General features: G+C 38.3%; 4 protein-coding genes across 5 annotated transcripts; 2 read left to right on the top strand and 2 right to left on the bottom strand.

The window, feature by feature from the left end:
• Positions 1–116: 116 nt before the first annotated feature.
• LOC145902280 (uncharacterized) lies at positions 117–2,658 on the top strand. Its single transcript, XM_082990194.1, has 7 exons — positions 117–263; positions 635–751; positions 872–982; positions 1,054–1,169; positions 1,633–1,741; positions 1,963–2,111; positions 2,314–2,658. The coding sequence occupies exons 1-7, from the start codon at positions 176–178 to the stop codon at positions 2,542–2,544; spliced, it is 921 nt and encodes a 306-aa protein (XP_082846320.1). The 5' UTR covers positions 117–175; the 3' UTR covers positions 2,545–2,658.
• LOC145902267 (ribosome biogenesis protein wdr12-like) lies at positions 2,386–6,975 on the bottom strand. Of its 2 annotated transcripts, none has more exons than XM_082990173.1 (13): positions 6,872–6,975; positions 6,651–6,741; positions 5,736–5,834; positions 5,555–5,672; positions 5,019–5,132; positions 4,803–4,957; positions 4,564–4,704; positions 4,133–4,273; positions 3,518–3,623; positions 3,127–3,256; positions 2,904–2,976; positions 2,759–2,845; positions 2,386–2,522 (listed from the first exon to the last, which is right to left on the bottom strand). In XM_082990173.1, exons 1-12 carry the CDS (start codon positions 6,910–6,912, stop codon positions 2,765–2,767), a joined length of 1,290 nt encoding a protein of 429 aa, XP_082846299.1. In that variant the 5' UTR covers positions 6,913–6,975; the 3' UTR covers positions 2,386–2,522; positions 2,759–2,764. The 2 variants fall into 2 exon arrangements, with proteins under 2 accessions (XP_082846299.1, XP_082846308.1); XM_082990182.1 differs by having other exon boundaries at positions 2,429–2,522; positions 2,751–2,845.
• A 268-nt stretch (positions 6,976–7,243) lies between these two features.
• On the top strand, positions 7,244–20,441 carry LOC145901383 (WD repeat-containing protein 75-like). Its single transcript, XM_082989049.1, has 17 exons — positions 7,244–7,405; positions 7,469–7,598; positions 8,077–8,224; positions 8,295–8,493; positions 8,933–9,043; positions 9,348–9,583; positions 9,861–9,929; positions 10,013–10,122; positions 10,324–10,426; positions 10,509–10,596; positions 10,699–10,835; positions 11,276–11,444; positions 11,748–11,926; positions 18,021–18,166; positions 18,321–18,488; positions 18,655–18,791; positions 20,285–20,441. The coding sequence occupies exons 1-17, from the start codon at positions 7,314–7,316 to the stop codon at positions 20,430–20,432; spliced, it is 2,370 nt and encodes a 789-aa protein (XP_082845175.1). The 5' UTR covers positions 7,244–7,313; the 3' UTR covers positions 20,433–20,441.
• Positions 12,531–17,451, bottom strand: LOC145901394 (uncharacterized). Its single transcript, XM_082989058.1, has 5 exons — positions 17,315–17,451; positions 15,661–15,840; positions 15,085–15,294; positions 14,390–14,507; positions 12,531–13,983 (listed from the first exon to the last, which is right to left on the bottom strand). Exons 1-5 carry the CDS (start codon positions 17,387–17,389, stop codon positions 13,166–13,168), a joined length of 1,401 nt encoding a protein of 466 aa, XP_082845184.1. The 5' UTR covers positions 17,390–17,451; the 3' UTR covers positions 12,531–13,165.
• Positions 20,442–20,619: the final 178 nt, after the last annotated feature.

A 20,619-nucleotide genomic window follows, 5' to 3' on the forward strand; every position in this document is an offset into this window, starting at 1 on the left:
ATAATCTCATCATAGCGCGCCAGTAACAGGAAATGCAACACGTCAGAGCACCACGCCGGAAGCTGGTGGGCTAAGAGGTTACAACGAAGCACCGCGGATAGCCCTCAGAACGTAAACAGTGCAATCCAGTATAGGGAGGGCGCGGCTACTATCAAAGTCTGTACTTGTATCTATTATGGCTTCCGACTGCAGATTCAGCATGGGCGATTCAGAATGGAGTCGAGATGAAAGTGAAATGGAATCGCGTTATGTTGCAACACCAGGTGTGTGTCTGACAAAGGTGATGATGGCCCTTTGGAAAAATTATAGGAGAGTTATGCGACTTCAGTGTTTTTGCGATGACTGTAGGGTGCTCAGGAGCAGACAATATTGTAAAATCATAAAAAGTTTCCAATTTTGTTTCTGATTAAAATTTATATTCGTAATAAAAACCCCCATAACAACCTCAACACAGAAACACTAACAACAGGTTTTCTGTAAAAATTTATGCTAAAGGACAAAGAGACTGCCAAATGGTGGAGATAAGATGGTCATGTGTATTGTTATTTATATATAGGCCTATAGCCCACACTATTTTTATGCACTTTTTGCCGTCCGAACAAATGAACACTAATTATGTTTCTGCTGTTGGCAGACTTGCACGCGGACAGACGGATGTATGACATTCCACCTCACATTGAAACGAGGCAGATGTTGCAGTCAACAAACAGAAGCGAGACGAACCCGGAAAAGAGCGAAAAGTCACCAACCGGTATTGTAACTTCAATAGCCCAAATCACCACGGCAACTAACGATGAATTTTATCCAGCGGGATGCTGTGTATTTTACTTTGAAGCGAATTTAAAACTGGGAATCATCCTTTTGTTTTCAGGTGGAAAAACAACAGGAGGTCGAAACAGAAAAGTTCCGCTGTGCATAAAAATGTACCTTGTGGGTCTGACTACAGCCTTCGTCGCCCTGCTGTGCTTTGTGGTTTATCTTGGTGAGGATTTTCGTCATATTTCCGTTATTTTACTTTATCCCACTCACGCATTCCTTTGTTTAACGTTTTAGTCATTCAGCAACGCAGTATCGCGACGCAACATGAAACCTTTGAGGCAAATTTGCAAAACATCACAAGTCGCGCAACAGAAGTCCAGAAATTACGCCAACAAATTCTAGCAACGCAGGTACAGTATTTTGTCAGAGAGCGTATAAATCCGTTCCAAATTTGAAAAGAGTGGGGATTTACACATTTATGACCCGGAATTTGCAACATTTTGATACTTTGGACAACCCTGTTTTTTGCATTTTCGCTCAAGGCATACAGATAAGGGTGCAAAATAAGTGGAGTACTGATGATGAACCCAGTATGAGTTTGAAACGTTTACTAAGAATATGATTAACAGCATCCTAGCTTTGGCTTTCCTTTTCAAAGCATACAGATTATTTACCCAATATGACTCACATTTCCTGCAATAAATAATAGCTTGGTTGTTTCTATAAATACAGCATCGGTTTCGGTTCTCTTGTTGTTGTGTTAAGTTTTTCTGCATTGCAGGCCTAATTCACAATGAATCAAAACCAAAAAACCTTGCGCACGAGGTATCTTAGTTGGGTATTGAGAGCTCATTGTTTTTTATGTTGTTGCAGGATGGCCAAAGGGTTATTATGCTAAGCTTGTACAAACAATGGGATGCCCCAAACCCAACAAGTGCATCAACAACTGTACCACCAACAGGTCATAACACATCAACAGCAGGTCAGAACAAACAATTTGTTTCAAATCATAATAACTTATGATGGCCATGAAGCCATCGGGTGATTCCAATAATACAAGCGTTCATTAAACCTACAGTACATTAAATTAAAACGCAGCAAACTTAACCGTGGACTTGATTTGTAACATTGAAGGTTAGCACAGGTTTTGCATTAAAGAGAGAGTTAATTTTCCATTGAAAATAAATTAACAACTTTATACAGGGTGCAACGTGGGCCATATAAGGTCAAACAACTTGTGCTTTTTCATCGTTAAGTTGACAAGGAATGCTGAGAGCACCGAAAGCATGGTTGGATGCTGGGCAGCAAAGTCCGGGTCGAGGCTCGCATCGTTTCGTCATCAATACATCGAGGTTGCGTTTTTTATATTCATGTTTTTGTCCCTCAGGGCTGTACGCATCGTAATTGCGCTTGAACGATCTTATCTTCCAACCGAAAACCATTGCTTCACTTCGTTGTATTTGGTTAACATTTATAAACTTGCTGCAACTGCTACAAAATAATCAGACTTTGTCACCACGACAGGTATTTATTTTCGACAAAAATTTTTCGCAGAAAGCTATCAGTAGTGTCGTGTCCGCTGGTCAGTACTGGATTGACGGCTATCGAAAGAGCCAAGTCGACGGATTCAAATACTCTGACGGCTCGCCTATGAATGCCACCTGGTTAGCAGGTGGTACAGGCAATTGCGTGTCACTCGTCGTCACTGCACTGGCATCCATAAGGCACAAAACGCCATGCTACGACCCATTACCTGGATACATCTGCCAATATAAAGCTTCTTGACTAATTCGGTTCGACTACATTAAGATTGGATATGGGTTTTTTTTTTAATCGTTTATTTATTTGCTGTTGAACGATTTGATTTTTGAATTTTATTTTTCATGCCATATTATAAATACATCGATTCTGACACTTGAAAAAAATTTTATAAAACGTTTTATAGCCAGTCCAACTGAAAGCGGTTTTATGCAAACATCATGCTTATTTACAAAAGCACCTTCTTTCACGCCAAGGTTTGCTTCAAGGATCCATCACGGGCAGAAAATAGGAAAACTTTGTTGTCAGCGCCTCCAGTTGCGATTGTCTGCGATTTTAGAATAAGGTTAAAGTGTAAGGAACTAACAGCAGATGATATAACTCACCTCTGATTCATACCAATCAGCACACATCACTTTATCAGTGTGGGCAGTGAGGTCAAACAAAGGAGTTTTGGTGCTAAAAAAACAAATTAAAGAATTTAATACCCGCACAGCACAGTGTGATAATATAATACTAACAACAGTATTGGTTCAGACCACACATTTAACACCCAATACAAGGAATTGCAACAACGCCAAGAAAACTTTTAACGACAGGTTTTCCCACCTTCTCACATCCCACATTTTAACGAGGTTGTCCAGTGATCCAGAGACGATGAGGTTAGAATTGGTTTTGCACCATTTTACACATGTTACCCAACCATGGTGCGACGTTAAATTGGATTTAACAACAGAACCTAAAACAATGAACACACTTTGTTATTTACTAACTTTACATTGATACTGCAAATTAAACGCAAAACCATTGCATTGCACTTTACGTAGCAAACAGGTCCAATGCATCAACTTACACAAGTATAATGTTTATGTTGCAAAGCATAGACTACAGCCCCAAGCAGTTTTCAGTGTAAAATGTAAAGAATATTAACTTCATGAATCAAACTAACAAAAACATTTTTTTTCTCCATAAATTTCCAATTACTGCACAGTGTACGTACCTGAACTTCTTGGATCCCAGAGTCTAACATGTCTATCTGTATTTCCAGTTACCAGGGTGTGGTTGAGGTCAGAATAATCCACAGATAATATTGCTTTGCTTCCACGCTGACACATTAAGAAATGACAAAAAAATAGATGTTGCTACTCTCACAGGCTAAGATTTAAAAGATTTTTAACCCTGATAAACATTTGTTAAATCTGCTACATTTTAAGTCCTACAGTAAGTGAAAAAAATACCACTATAAACCTATTTTTTACATTTCTAATTTGATTCAACTCATAGTTTAAACAAAATATAAGATAAATTCATTGCAACTTATTTTGACAAATCTGTGAATATATGTTTTTTTGTGTTTTAAAGGAATAAACAGCACACACAAAAATTAAAAAATGTTAACTGTAGGTTATGACATCATAAGATATGAACAATAAATCAAATGTGTGTATTTTGTGGATGTAAAAACATCTTTCAAAGAGCTGTCTAACAGATTGATTTAAAAAGGCTTTACTCAGCTACTAATGTATATATATATTTACAGAAGCTATAGTGGCAAAGGCATCGAACAATGTAAGACATCATTGAGTCAACAAATAAACTGTTTACTAGAAATTACCATGTGTGAGGTTTCTTTGCCCTCCGACATATCCCATAACCTCAAGGTATGATCCCATGAGGCGCTGCACAGGTGGTTTCCCTCCATCCACACTAAACCAGTCACTGCTTCTGTGTGGCCTGAAACGGTCATTTGCGGAACCTAGGGAAAATGATTAAAACTGGTGTAATTTTTTTTACCTTACACTGCAGCAACAGACAACAAAAGCAAGGGTTTTTTGCCTTATTTCAAAAATGTAAAATGTATTGAATAAACTGAATGGAGAAGATAAATTGTTACTGACGCTGCCAGGCATATTTTGTTGCTGAATACTGCTCTTTAGGCAAATTTTATTTTTGACGTTTTTCAACATTTCGGCTGTTATGCAGCAGCCTTCATCTTTTTAAAGAAATTTTAGCATTTTTATCAGCAAAACTAAGCTATCAACGCACCCTGTTCAATCCTGTTTGTTCCAACTTAACCTTTTTCTTTTTACTGGCTGAAGTAAATTGCTCTTCTTCCATTCCTCCTTTTTCTGGCACAAATGAAGAAGACCACAACTTTACAGTGGTATCCCATGAGCCAGAGGCAAACTGGAAAGAAGCAAAAAGCATACAATAATTCACTTGCGCAGTCTGCACATAATGGTAGCATAATAGCAAAACAATAATTTTATGTAACTGTACTTTACCTGTTGTAGCTTTTTGTTAACAGCAAGGCATTCCACACTCTGGGAATGTCCCTTGCAAGTAAACTTAGGCTTTAATGTTCCTTTTTTAGGATTAAATCCCCATAGGATAATTTTCTGGTCCTGCGAGGCGGTAGCCAACCTAATATCTTCAGTATCTATACAAGCATATTTACCAAGTACAACATATATATATGTATAAAAGCACAAAATGCTTACCATCAAATGAAGGAATCAACGCCACAGACTTCAGTGGTTCGGAATGTGAAAGACCACTTGCTAATTTGGTTGAGGAATTTCTACACCATATGTTCACACTGCAGTCATATGTCCCTGAAACAATGTGTTACGTTTATGGTTTCATTTACTAAAAAAATCTTAACCAGGTTTATTGTTGCTTTTTTGTTGCCTATGCAAAATCACCATTGAAAGATATGGTTTTCATCAAATGATCATATGTAAGGTTTATGTTTTATTAGTAAATATTACCATATTTTTCAACATACTAAAACAAATAGAATGATCGAATAGACCTAAGTCCCTTGTCTTTCAGTTGTTGTAGATATATATATTTCTAAAACAACTGAAAGACAATGGATTTAGGTTTGCTCTTAGATAACTTGTTGAGAAATCCGATACCAAGTCTTTGTTACCATAAGACTGTCGGGAGATTCCCGTGCATGTTTTAAGAGTTCTTTGATTGATTGTTAATTTTAAATAGCACTACCTTTAAAAAAATAATTGTTGTTTGTTACCTGTAAGTATATACTGGTCGTTGATCTCAATTCCACTGATCCAATCATTTTCAGTTAATGTCGATTTTAATTCGGGAGTTTGTTTTGCTTCAAAATACTCAATGGAAAGAACAGATTCCTAAAGGAAGTGCAGTGTCTTTACCCTGTAGACATTTAATGGTACGCTCTTAAAGACACATACCACTGATAAGCCTTTATCTTCAATGTGTTGCAATAACGTTGATCTGAGAAACTCCCCATCCACAACAAAGTCAAAGATTTTCTTCCCATCCTCATTATCCTGTAAAAAATATGGTTAATTTCACTTTGAAATAATTTGTAAATAACTCTGCATTCATGCACAGGCATGACTGTAATGTCCATTTCGGTGAAACCATTCAGCCTCCACATTTACACTTTAAATGACAGAACTTAACTGTGTTGAAGACAGAACTGGATCATTTTGATGACTATTTTGGGTAATGCTTAACATACTCCCACAAAGTGCTAATGCCAAACAAAAGCAGCGTATAATTGTTTTGATGGTTTGCAATACTTTGTAAGTGACACCCATTTTTATGTGCTTCTAGACTTTTTGGCATGTTTTTGTATCTGCTTGTAAGTGTACATATACATTATGGTTTGGAGCAGTGGTTTTCAACCTGTGGGTTGTTTTTGTGCTTGGGGATCACTATCTAAATTTTCTAGCCAATGGTAGTGGTGGCACAGGTTGTAAACAATGTTACAGAACAACAATTACAACAACTGCATTGTGAATGAAATTATTAAAATAACATATTGCAAACAGTATTTTTTGTGACACAACAATCTTTCACAAACACATCAAGTTTAACATTTGCCAGTGTAATATTTTTGCAACCACATTTGTCGGTAGTTGATTAAATAAGCTTGTTTAGGTGGTTTAAGGAAATTTTGTTCAGGCCACATTGAATTCAACCACAAAGACATCTGACATGCCAAAATTTCTAAAAGTGGAGGCTGAATAGGAAGAGCTGCTGTTATGGCAAGTGGTGCATAAAAACAAGATTAGATCATTATGATAGTAACTATAATAACAAAATACATTCAAGATTGATTTATTAAAGTCGTTTTTTACCTTCTCAAGCAGAAGTTTGTTGATCAAATCACAGAGGTCACTTCCAGCAACAGAGCCCAAAACAGAAAACGGTGTTTCAGGGATTTCATACCTGTCAGCAAGTAAACCACATATTTGTAAAGGTCACATGTCACATGTATAAAAATATACAAAAGCACTGTAGGTTTAACCAGTTAATGTAAATAGGAACCGCTAAGAGAAAGTCAAATAAAAAATCTTACTGTTTCTGCTTTGTAAAAAACTTTACTTGAATCTCCGACATTGTTGTCCAAAGGAACAAATACCAATAATGCAAGATTGTAAGTGATGTAAACACAAACGATTCACAAACACGTGATGCAACCATGCGTGACCAAGAAATTTCACAATTAACGTATCACATAGAAAAACAACAAAATGTACCTCATGTCTGGTATTAAATATAATTATACACTTTTTTGAAGCAAAATTCCCAAAAATGTCATCTATTTCTTTTCTAGATTTTTCAATTTAGTTTATGGAGAGAAAGAACAGTCCATAAAACATAAAATTGCTTTGTTTGTGTGGAAATAAAAATCTCACACGAAAAAAGTCCCAAAATTTGTACCCATGTGGGCGGTTGTAACAATAAGAACAGGAACGCGAATTTAGTAAGATAGAAGTGTTGAATACGGCTCTTGAACTATGAAGCAAATTAATGAAGGCAAGATGGTGACGATAGAAACTGGTGGATCGAGTATTGTGCGACACGAACCACTTTTCAGTCTTGATTCAAAGTAAACAGAAAGGATCTTTTGTAACAAAGTGGACATCTGCTTTAATAACAAAATACTTTTTAGATATTTGCTGTGTCCTTGTGGCAATATCATCAAGGTTTTTTCAATTTCCACCGGTTACTGCTACAGAAGGTTGTGTGGCCACAATTTGGAAGTTACCAGCATACAACACCATCCCAAAATTAAGCTCCAGGTTTGCTAAATTGCTTAAAATCTTTTCATATATGTTATGTTCCAGATTGGAAAGTTTGTAATATTTGCAGATGGATTCTTTTCGATGAATGTTAATTACACGGACAAACTAATGTTTTTCGTGTATTAATGCATTAATTGATATTTTTTGTCAGGATTGCTGATAAAGTTTCAAAAATGAAAAAAACGATGCTCAAACATACAAAAATGTTCTGATAATCCAGGCATTGTTCATCCAATTACCAGTCGCCAAAAAGGCATAAATTACCACATTTCAATCTGGGAATGTTATCCATGATTAGCTAATATATTCAGTGGTTCATGCATTGTCCGTGCAACAGTCACTTAAAAAAATCTTTGCTTCACAAACTTTCCAACCTGGTCTCTAAACATGTTGTTAAATTCAAAAATTCTTTTCATTTTTGAGAAAACATACACCATATTTCTGAAACAAAAAGACATATTTTTTCTCAATTCAGGTGCTGTCTAGTTCCCTTGATGGCAATGTCAATGTATGGGATTATGAAGATGGCATTCTGCTTTCAACATTTTCACTCCATCAACCTTTAAATAAATTATTTTGCAATAACATATATCCAGATCTGGGTTTCGTTGTGCAAAAGCAGGGTATGCAATGATCTTCATTTTTGTTTTCAATTTGATCTTATTGCAGACCTCCTTCCTATATTTCGTATAGAAAATGGATATGAACTGCGAAAATTTGCTTTGGAAAAAGGTTCTTTGGGTGAGGAGGACGCTGTTGATCAGATTCTTGCAAAAGAACTGCCTGAAAACATGAACAACAAGTGTGCATTTTCCCAACACTACATGGTGGTTGCTTTCCAACATAAAGTTGTTGTATACAGGAATTTAAATTCAAAAAAGAAGTGCAAAAGGTATTTCCTGATAAAATGGCAATTGATCAATTTTGTCAAGGGTGCACATACATTGCAAAAGATATAAATGTTTGAGATCTGCAGATAGGTCTACACACTGTTTCGACCTGTAAGGTCTCATCAGTGCAGCTGTTGACTGTGGCACTGGGCTAGCTTTTACACTAGCAGGCCACAGATTTCTACTTTATGGTACTTTTCGGTTGATGTCGATCCGTTGGTTAACAAACAATAGAGGCGAACCACCGTGGAGTGCACTATGGCCAAATGACTGCTTGGTATCCGATAGTGCTACTGGCTCAGGATCACCCAAATTATATATATATAATGTGCAAAAAAGTCATATTAATCATTGATTATTATATAATATACATGTTGTTGTACAATTGTGCTAACTGTCTTGTACTTGTTGTGTTTTATTTGGTGTGCTTATTATTTCTAGGACAGTTTTAAAAGTTAGCACAGGAAAAGACTCAACAATATCTTGTATAACTTGCCAAAAGTCAGAGTCAATACTTGCTACTGGACATCGCAATGGAGAGATTAGAATTTGGTAAGCAGAAAAACATAGTTTCATTCCAAATTCATTCATAGATTGTGGATTTTTTTTGTTGCTAAATTAAAGGTGTTTTAAATGGTTGTGTTCAAACAATTCATTTAATGTCAAACACTGTAATATTACAAAGTAAAACGTACGTATGTATGATACATGATGTATCACAAGCTTGCACTAGCAACACTGTAAAAAACTATTTGCATTAAAAGTCTAAAAACAGTCACTATCTTAAACAGTGTGTATATATAAGTAGTAACTACGCAGATACAGAAATAATTCCCTAAACCATGTATACTTGCAGGTACAACATATTTGAAAACACACCAGTGATAAATAGTCAGCATTGGCATTCCCTGGAAGTCCTCACTGTATGTTTTACACCACGGGGTTCATCCCTGCTCTCTGGCGGCCACGAGTGTGTTCTCGTCCAGTGGAGTGCCGACCAAAAACACTTCCTTCCACGACTCGGATCGTCAATATCACGGATTTCTGTGTCTGATGACAATTCTTTGTATGCATGTTGTCATTCAGACAACTGTAAGTGAATCTGTTTCATGTTATATTTTGCATTGAACCTGATTTTTCCACAAAAAGGCATGTGTGAGGCTGTGAAAAGGCTGCTTTCTTAATGCAGGAGAAGCCCTTAGTTTTGATGCATTTTTGCACAAAAAATTTTTTTGTTAATAAAATAACAAACTAATCTGAAATATTAATAGGTATTGAATAAACAAATGGAGCATATATGTTACAACTTTATCACATTGCATTACATCAAGGTAATATTTATGTGTACACACATACGCTTCTTTTTCAGCCATCACAATTATATCCAGTTATTTTACAATCAAGCAAGTGTTTGAGGGATTTGCTGCAGCCAACAGTGGTATGTGACTGCATATGAACATTAAATTATACCAGTTGTATAGGGAGGAAAATTATACCCTGAAGAATGTGATTTTCTGATAGATTTGCCATGTGGACTTCAGTATGATGAACGGTTTGATGCATGCGTTACGAATGGAAAACCTGGTCATTTGTTGTTTTATCAAGCAACCACAGATACACAATTATACAATGTAGGTATATATGTTTTCATGTGGCCCAGTGGCCCAGAATGTTAGTTATAAATTTAATGCCAATACATTTTACGTTGCTTTATTTTGGAATGGTTTGTCTGATTAAGTATTATAAGGAGTCTGTTTGAAAAATATTTAATAGATTAGTGCTTATTTCATTGAGGGAGATATATTCTTTTGACATCTTACTGATCATTGCAGTTGGACGTTATTGGTCAGAACTTTATTTCATCTGCTGATCTTGAGAAACCACTTTCACAAACCAAAATCATGAAGCTTGCATTTTCCAGTACTGTCACTAATGGTAAGCTATGACCATTTTTGTGTACAGGTGCAAGACAATTGCTTCCTTGATAGTTGATCCGGCAACATAAATTATTTTGCAGATCACCGCATGGTGACCCTGGAGTTTAACAACGAACGAAAATGCGACCAAAAGTTAAAGTTCTGGGAATATGATGAACCACAGCAAGAGTAAGTTATTTTATTAATAAAATTTCTTTCTGCCTTGTGCTAAAGCCTCATTTGTTTTATGTAACTCATACAGTTAAAAAAAAAGTTATTATCCCGTCACAGATGGACTTTGAAAACCGTTGTGTCATCGCCGCATGGTGACGCTGTCGTCACTTCCCTGTCGTTTCACCCGTCTGGAAACTTGTGCGCCAGTTCATCGGTTGACGGAACGTGCAAGATATGGTGTTATGAAGACTTCAGTAAGTGTGTTTTCAAAACTACATGGCATGCTAATCACATTAAGTTTCCTAACCAATAAAAACGCGTACTTTACATTTTAAAGATTGTGTATTATGTGGTTAAAGGGCATCAATGCCATTAAAGTCCAATTAGTGTATATGTGTGTGATGACAAAAAACATTTTTTTCCAGGAAGCCGCGTCAACCGTGGCAGCAAGTAAATAACTTATATTAAAATAAAGATAGGTTCTACACCGTCAGTTGTCCAGCAGTGCATCGTTCGCAAATATTTGTCTTTCAGTGCACGTTAATTTGCAACAAGAAATATATTGCCCTTAACAAATGGATCATCAATTCTCGTGCGATAAATTTCCACACTTAATTTTTATCATACAAGGCGCGACCGCAGGTTTTTCAAGTGTAATTTGTTGTTGAGTAACCTTGGTAACCATGGCTTCCAGAGTGGATTTGTGAGAGCTGCGTCACATACCGCGGTCTGCCATGTAACGACGCCTCATTTTCCGAAGACGGTTCCATGCTTGCAATGTCATTCGCTGGGTCTATCATGCTGTGTGACCCTGAAAAGCCCGAACAACTTATGCTGCTTACGTCACAGAACGAAGATATAACGTAAGCATTGTTTTGTGTTATGTAAGGGATTGTATCTGTTGATTGAAATCATTTCAATTTGAGGTAAATTATTTTGCGTTTGTACTGTGGATTTGGTGATGGCCTCTTAGAATTTCTTTCTAACCAATCACTGCAAATGAACACACACAGAGTGATTTTTGCAATTTATGGGACTGGATCCTTTTGCAGTAAATCGGTTTTACACGTAGGCTGCACTTTAAACATATATGGAATATACCTATACTTTCCGCTGTACTTGACGGAGTGCAATTCTTGACTACTGTGTACTTGACTCTTTTTTAGATCCGTCGAGTTTGGTCGAAAATCGTCTTCCCACTATTTAGTCGCCCTCTCTACCGACCTCCAGTGTTGGAACATTCTCACAGGCGCCCTCTCCTGGAGCAGCGAAGTGAAACATGGAGACATGCTGGTGGCTGACAAGTGTTCCTGCAACATGGCTTTGTTCACCAAGTCCAACTCTGGTATGTAACTGCTGCTGTTTTGACGTTAGGAGGCTGGTTAAATTAAGATCAGGATTATCATTTTTCTATTTACGATACAGTGAAAGCGTTGTCTCAGTTCGAAAAAAAGTTCTAGTTGTAGACTTGCGAATGGTGTCGCCGCTAGTTGGCGGCGGCGTATTGCAAATGATTATTGGTACAAAGTTTTGCATATTGCAATTTATTTATTTACTGTATTAGGTTGTGACTGCCTTAAAATTTACTCAGTTTTAAACACGTTGCGCCCTTCGTACGATTGACTAGTTTGCCATTTTTGAATTTCCTTTGAAATTCCTTTGAATTTTCTAGATTTTCCTAAAATACAACGTAAATTGTATTTAATGAGAATTGCTCTTCTGGCACTTAAGTTTCGAAAGTGTTTATTGAAACCGACGTTTCGCATATCATCCGGCGAGAATTCCTCAGTCAAAAATAGCAGAAAACTGTAATATTGTCTCACTTATTATTATTACGTTGTAACTTGGGCCGCCAACGAACTTCTGCAAGGAATAATTTATTGGGTTTACGAGAAACTCGGTAAGAACGCAAACAGTAACATGGTGATGCTGCAAAGACGTGAAAATATCGTAGTACAACATAACGCTGGGAAGAATTCAAACGCCGCATAGGTTTTGTATCATTCGATAAATGTACAACAACAAAAAACATCGTTCAGCGTAATATTTTCTAACTGTGCGCAAAAAGTACTCAGCACCAAACAGACTACGAACACTGAAACGGAACAGTCAAGGAAAATAAAACTAAAGGAGAAAATGGGCTTACTAGCATCGCAGACAAGGCATTACACTTCTGCCGTTTTGAAGAGAAAACAAAAATTTTTATTTGGGATGTTTGGGGCGTAATTGTTACCGAGTTAAATGTTTTCCAATCGCATAGGAATGGAAATTACATGATGGTTGCTGCATTTGTTTTCTTACTTAGCGACCAAATGTTTCATTGTGTAGCTGCTAATCACAGTTGAAATAATGAAAAAATCTTAGAGCAATGTCCTGCTTTGAAAAAACGATGGATTTAATTGCTGTGCGGAATCGTGCAGGAATCACTAATATAGATCTTTAAGCATTGGCTTTTAGATCGCGATTATCGGTAGCATGCTCGTATATTTTAAAGCCAGCGTTACGTAATCGTCTCGTTATGGCGCGTCGCGCACAATCGTTCGTATTCAGATCATTTCCCACTTCCATCCATACTGCAAAAAACTCAGTTCATGGGATTGAGATACTTTCCACTGTGGGGATTCGAGTAAATTTGCGTAACGCGGAACGACCCAGTGGGTGACGATTCGACCGACGCCGCCGATACATTGCAGTCTTGCACGGACAGACTCCGTTGCATGTCGGGAAACGAATGTGTTGAAATCTGCGATACCGGCCGATTTCGCCTTGGTGGCTTTGGGGGGCGTCTTCCTGGAGATGGTGTCGCCGGTAGGGCCCGGTTAAAGTTCGGACAGGAACCTGAGCGTGTCGTCACGAGGCCCATTTCTTCGTACACCCCCTCCGGTGTGTGTTCAAACAGCAGTGTGCGTCTGTTGTTGCCATCCAAGGGCGCAGGCGCCTGTTGCTGTACTTGTATTTGTAGAGGTTTGGTCTTCTTCCGTATTCGCCCCACCAGCACGCATATGATCAATACCAGGAAGATCACCACTGCCGTTGCAGTGACTATAATAATAATACGATCCTTGGAGTCGCCAGTGGTTGGCTGCATACGCTTTTCAGGCACTTTGCTTGATGTGGTTGTCTTTGACCCCGCTGTGGCCATCCCCCGGCCGCCAACGTTCCCTTGTAGGTCTACAGTGCCTGTTTGTGCGTCAGTGGTGGTTGCAGGCTGTGCTGTACTCTTAGTAGTGGTTATACTTGTTGTGGTCGTTACTGGTGCCAAGGTTGTAGTTGTGCACTGCGCGCAACTTCTGTATTCGATCGTGGGCTGTCCCGGTGGGCAGTTAGCAGTGCACTGTCGTTGCTGTTGTTGTCCTGAGGCCTTTGTACAGTCGCATTGACTCCAACCGCCCCATGTGGGAACTAAAAAAACGGCAAAGTTAATATTGCCATGAAGTTTTTGTAGTTTGCGTAACAGTTTTTTGTGTGTTAAATATTCTTTTCGGTGTGTTGCATTGGTTTTGTGGCACAGAAAAATATAACCTAAAAAGCATTGATATAATGACATTGGCATTTCAACACAGTTGCCGGGTGTATAACGAAATATGTGGGATAGGTTATTCAGTCTTTCCGATAAAAAATGTTGCTAAGAAATTGAAAACTTTCGCCTGTAATTAGCTGACAGCAACCAATGCTGTTTTGATTTTTTAGCTTTTCCACTTTATAAAAGTTGTAAACAGCATCAAAATCTCGCCTTTGTTTAGGAGCGTGAACCGCAAATAATAGTTATTTCATTGAAAACCACGCGAAAAATTTTGTCTGCACTTACCAGTGTTGCAAGATTGTGTGTTGCACAACACTGTAACTCTGTCGATGAACCCAGATGTAAATTGGCCTGCGCAGTTGCCGCTGTTCCGGTTTCCCTTCTTGCAAACACGACTACGTGCCTGTGTATACAAATTTCATTATTTTTCAACAATCAGTTGAATGACACTGCGGTTGTTTTTAATACAAGCCTATGTGTTTATGTCATAGTCAGCTTTTGTTTACAGTTTCCGTCCCTTTTGTTACGTTGCTGGTTCCTTGGTCTAAACCAGTGTTTTTCGACCATCTGTCCCCGTATTATTTTACCGTTCCCCTAACATGCACAATTTTCCCTTTTTTATTTTATTTAAATTTGTTTCTTATTTCGATATACTGGTGTCGCTGGTAATAAGGCAATGCCTAACCGAGAGCTAGATTCTACCAAAATTAGGCAACTAGTTTTTTTTTTAGGCAAAATTAGGCTACCAAAAAATTAGGCAATATTTTGTTCTGTTCGTTACATGTTAACCGTGAAAGTTATTTTCAAATTTTAACGATCATTAAGCTCAAAAAAGGTTTAGGTCAAAACTGTTTACTTTCCAGTGACGAAAACATGTGTTTCCGCGTTAGTCTCAACCAAACCGTGCATCAAAATGCCGCTTAACCACACCAAAAAGTGCGTTATAATTACAAGCCATGCAATGTTACAACGGTTTTTACCAGAAGTCCAACATTGCAAGTCTTCGTACAAGGGAAAAGATTGGCCCACGACGCCCAAGCTCCGTCGCACACTCCTGTACCGTCGCAATATCGCGTCTCCGTCTTCGCGCAGTTCGGTTGACGGTTCGAGTTTGAACATGAAAACTCGCGCGTTTCGTAACTTCCCATGCACCCGACACCTCGGCAGTTCGACCACGTGGACCTCGGCAGCTGTAAGGAAACATATCCATAGAATCTTAAACGAAGAAAACTATGCATTACTTTGGATTTGTCTGACTTTATTTACCTATTCAGTTGAACGCACTTTAAAATTAAAGGTAAACGTGCAAAAATGACAAGAAGCTAAAGGCGATACATGCCAAAAAATGAAGGTTTCACTATATTTGAACCTATTGTTTCTTTCATCTTTACGACGGAAGTTGTGTTCGAACGAAAATCGTCACCCCACTGGTGGAGTCTAAACTGAATCACCAACGCTTTTATTCAAATCACATGTTGATTTAACCGCTATCGCCAAAACCGATCTTAGTTTCTACTTAATCTCAAAAATAACACATCGACGGCTGTAAACCCCACCCAGTCTCCTAAGCAGGAATCGCAAGCTTTCAGTTCCTCTTTCCAAGCCGTTCTCTCGCCCGCAGCATTCGTGCAAGCTTGTGCGGGATCGGGCTGCTGGGTGCAGCTGTGTATTCTCTGAAACAAACAGCGCGTCTTGTCCGTACATGGGGACCATGTCTGCCAGCTACCCTGGAGTTCCTGGGCAAGATAAATGTATACATTTTTTTTAAATTAACAAAATAAATTATTTGGATTCTCAGACTGGTTGCTTAGTTTTGGCAGAATCTAGCCCTCGATTAGGCATCGTGTTATCGCCAGCGACGCCAGTGTATGAATTGAATTGTTTGAAACAAGATGTTTCGGATTGGAGTCAGCTAGTTTATTGTAAACAATGGAAAATTTGACTCCAATCCGAAACATCTTGTTTCAAACAATTTAATTGGATTCTCAGATGTGGGTTTGGAATTGGAATAGTTGGGTGTTTTTTTGGTTCCATAACTTTCAACCTCTATTTTATGTTCATTCAATAAATGGTGTATTTAATATAAAAACGCCGCGCCGTTCCTTTAGTATGACCAGAAAGGAAACCGCAAACATTAGCCCTGCTTTATCGCATATTAAACTACATTATTTTTAAACCTCTGATCTAATGTACGCAATGTTATTTTCCGCATCTTTTAAATCTCACGGCTTTTCCCGTTTCGATATTATGACGCGTCAGCACTGCACAACAACATCCGGTAGTGTTACGCATGCTCTATGTGTTCCTGCTATCACTATGGTGTCCATATCGTGGCGCAAGGTCTTTGTTCTGGTCAAAATCGGAAACGTATTTAAATGACGAGGCCGTAATATGTACCAAAATGATTTCTGACAATCCGGTGTCGAAATTTGAATCGATAAAAACTCTGTGTATGCGCTGCAGACAGATGGCCACAGACACTGTTTCGACCTAAAAGGTCTCATCAGTGCAGCTGGTGTGACTATCAGACGACTTTGCTGGCCAAACGGCCAAGCAAAGACTTCCACTTTGTGGTGACTATACAATCACCGTCATCCGTTGGGCACCAAACTAGATGCAACCTACGGAGAAAACAAGGTGGAAACACTATGGCCAAGCAAAGCTCAACCAATAGTGCCGCCAGGCCCCGTCGATACAGTGGCCATCTGTCTGCAGCTTATACACAATTCATATTATTGGCTCCACATTGCTTATCAGATAAAAACTCTTTTCGGCATTAAAACACGTTTTCGGTTTTGCTACTGGCTTATTAGATCTGTTGTTTTTGACAAGATTGTCGAAAAAGGTAGTTTGTTTTTTAATATTAACTTACGGGACAGGATCGTTTGAAAACCTTCTCGTTTGAAAAAGTGTTACCCGTAAACCTTTTTATGTTGTATGAATATCCGTTTTACGTATTTTGATCAACCTTCGCCTATTAGGAGTTTAACCCAAATACAATCTTACCTGAATCTGCATGGTTGGAAAATGTTCATCTTTATAATATTTAGATATCACAAAAAAAAAACATATTTTTACACAGCGAAATGTTTGCGTACGTCTAAACGAAAAATGTCCCACCAAAAGTTTCAATTTATGTTTGTACTTTTAGTGGTGTTTTAAGTACAGCAATGCCAGTAAAGCTTAGGAAAATGGTCTAAAAAAACTCACCCCCAAAATGTTGCCTTTGGTTACATTTGCTCCTCGCGTAAATCCCAAAATCGTCAGAAAAATAATCCAAATCATCTTGTTTTCTTTCAATTTAGAGCGCTTTTCTTTTCTAAACTGCTACTCTCAGTACCTATACACAATCACTGTGTAGTGATCAGTGCTGGGTTTGTTGACACCTCGGGTATGACGTCACACTGGGCGTGACATCACGAATGAGGAAGCCGCGTGTTTCCGGCGCCGCTGCTACTGTTTAAAGCGCCTCTGCCTTTATGACGTAACATAGCCTTTTGTTTCGACGCGGAGAATAAACGCGGGTGATGTTGTAACCCCGCGTCGTGTCCTTTCGCGTGATAAACTGCAATGCGTTTCCGCTGTGGTGAAAGCTGGGCCATTACACTTTATTGTGACTTGCAATGCAATGTTATTGGTACATGGAAAATACATAACCTCGTTTAGTCACGGCTTATCTTTGATCGGAGGTTGTAAGACGCCTAATTTGGTTTGCGCCTTCGGTTGTTTTTGGAAAATGCACAGAATACGGGGACTTTATCGTAAACCAAACTTTGTTGACGTCAAACCTTTGTAGCACCAAACCGCTGCATTTTTTTGTAAATACGCTATGTTCTGCCCAAGTCGCGCTATTAAAAACTTACAATTATTTGTAAGAAAACGTTTCATACTCAACATTTTGTTTGTTTTTTTGCAGTTTTCGTGTTTTCACCTGAAGAAAATATCCCCAAGTTTTCCTATGACCTTGAATTTCGTCCCGTGTCGGCCTGTTTCGTGCCAAGGTTATCGAAAAATTTGGGCTGGGACCGAAATTCACAACTTTACATGATTTCGGACAAAATGGTGAGATTTTGGGCGCGTTTTCCGTGTGTGGCTGTCCCATGTAAATTTTGGATATTATTTCCTCGTGTATTATGTGACTAGGTGGGGGTCTATCTATCGTTTGAAAGGAAGTGTACATAAGCTTCTTTTAATCACTGACATCATTATTTTGAAGACCGTCCACACTTTTGCGGCCGAAAAATCTTCCCTTCAACACGACAACCGCATTGTGACGTCACAGAACGAGATTGACAACCTGTCGAACGTGCTGCCTTCCTCTAAATCGGTTGAGCAGAAAATTGAGAGTGCCAATAACTTGTCAATCGAACCGAAAACAAAGCAGGCAAATAACTGTTTTTGCACTGTAGTATATGAGTAACAGTAAAATTTCCCTAAATGGACTAGTTGCCATTCTATTTTTCTTTAAATTCGGTGGGTGTAGCGTAATGCGTGATTGTTTGCATACTGATATTGTTACGTAACAATGAACAACAATGTGTGTATTCCAGGAGGCATTGTCACTAATTCTCGACACACCAACCCACGTGTTGCCGCCGATGAAACCTCTCTGTCAGCAGTTTATTTCCACCTTACTGCTGAAAGAAAATCCAGTGATCGTTGAAGATAGTGCAGAGAAATACAGAGGGTAATTATACATTTTGGAATTTAGGAAAGTGTGTAGCTAAGGGTTGATTTTTAAGAAGCCAGAATTTTTTAAAAGGCGTCAATTTTGGCTCATAATTTTTCTGCTTTTTCTACATTTTGGAACACTTTAAAGGAAAACATGGAACCACAAAAAATTAAATTTCCAAGATATGTTTTGTGATTTGCAAATTCAATTGCTTTTGTGTGAAATTTGAAAAAAAACCTTTAAAATTACGTTTTCCTTTAAAACGTCAAATAGATGTTGAAATGAAAAACATTGTAAGAATGCCCCGCAATGTAGAACAATCATCCAACTCCCAAGCTAGACAACCTGGTGTAAAAAGGGTTCAAAAAGCGTCTGACACAGGATATAACGTCACTTACGGCAATACGGTTCACTGAATCACGTAACAATGTAAAAATAATGTGAAATTGCTCACGAAATTTTAGACCTTGTCACCCTCCGCCATTAACCAACCCGTCTTAAAATAGCTGCCAACTTTTCACACCGCGTACTTTTTGTACCACTGACGTCAGACAGGTTGTGTTGGTTTTGAACAGTCTCGTGTATTCGGTGTCCTGTCATATGACTAAATATGTACGTCCCTCTATTACGACTTAATTGCAAAGCAGTTGGACGCTGTTGTCTTAGATGCCATTAGGATCACGTGGAATTTATTTCAATCTTGCGTGATAATGTCAACCCGTTTCACAACGTCTAGTTGTGTCGTAATATTCGTTATTAGTCTGATACATACGCTTTGGTTCAGTCAAATACTCCCGTTTTTCCTGTTGTGGCACGCAGCAATAGCCTGTGGTGACAAGCAGCTCATTCTACGTATTAGCTGTCCATTAAAATTGCTATCACTTCCTGTTCTGTTAGTGGGCATTGCTTATCGGTTGCTTCGTTCTGCGTCGTTAACAGGATATTGTTCAATGTACGAAGTTGTTGCTTATCGGCTTGGTTACTCAATATGGTTTTGACCTCAACTCAATAGGACTCGTATGACTTCGCTTCAATCACGTTCAACTGATCTCGATCATTTTGCATTTTGTTGGTGTTTTTGAAAGCTCATTTTTTATTGGCATTTCTTATAAACAAAGTTTATGTGCAATAAAGAGCAAGCAATGACAATCGAGTAGCACATGGGTTTGGCTGCACTTATGCTTTATGTTGTGCCAAAACGCAAAATCAATGCTTTTTATGCGTTGTGTTATATCCAGACCCTAAAACCCATAAACCTTTGTGACGAAAGTTAGCCAGAGGCCTGGAACGCCGTTCCGGTATAAGAATTCTTGACGGCATGCCGTTCCAGTAAAAATTCAATTACTGACGTGTCCCAAATCGTTACGAGAAACTTAAATTTAGTAAATTATTCAAGAAATCTGAGCTATAGTATACGAAACCATAATGGTTCATTTTTTCGTGCAAATTCAATGATTCCGGTAAGATTTTTTTACTTTCACAACTAGCAGTGATCAATATTGTTTCAGTGATGAAATTGTTCCTGAAATGGAGGAAATGGAAAAGATGGAAACGGAAATAGGTGAAGATCAACCTAAAGTTGACACCCAACATCTAAGATCAGACGATTTCAAATTTCTTGCGCCGGTGTTTAGCGATTTGTTCAACAAGAAATAAAAAACATGTCTCGGTATGCGAAATGACATTTTGAAAGGGACTGTGATGAACAACTTTATGTCTTTGTATTTTGCACAACAACATTCACAACCACAATCGTTCTTCTGGCACCTAAGTTTCTGAAGTGTTTATTTGGAACCGACGTTTCGTCTGCAGATTAAACTTTAGAAACAGCGTCGGTTTCAAA

Source organism: Ascidia mentula, chromosome 1 (assembly GCF_947561715.1).
Source record: "Ascidia mentula chromosome 1, kaAscMent1.1, whole genome shotgun sequence".
Taxonomy (NCBI): domain Eukaryota; kingdom Metazoa; phylum Chordata; class Ascidiacea; order Phlebobranchia; family Ascidiidae; genus Ascidia; species Ascidia mentula.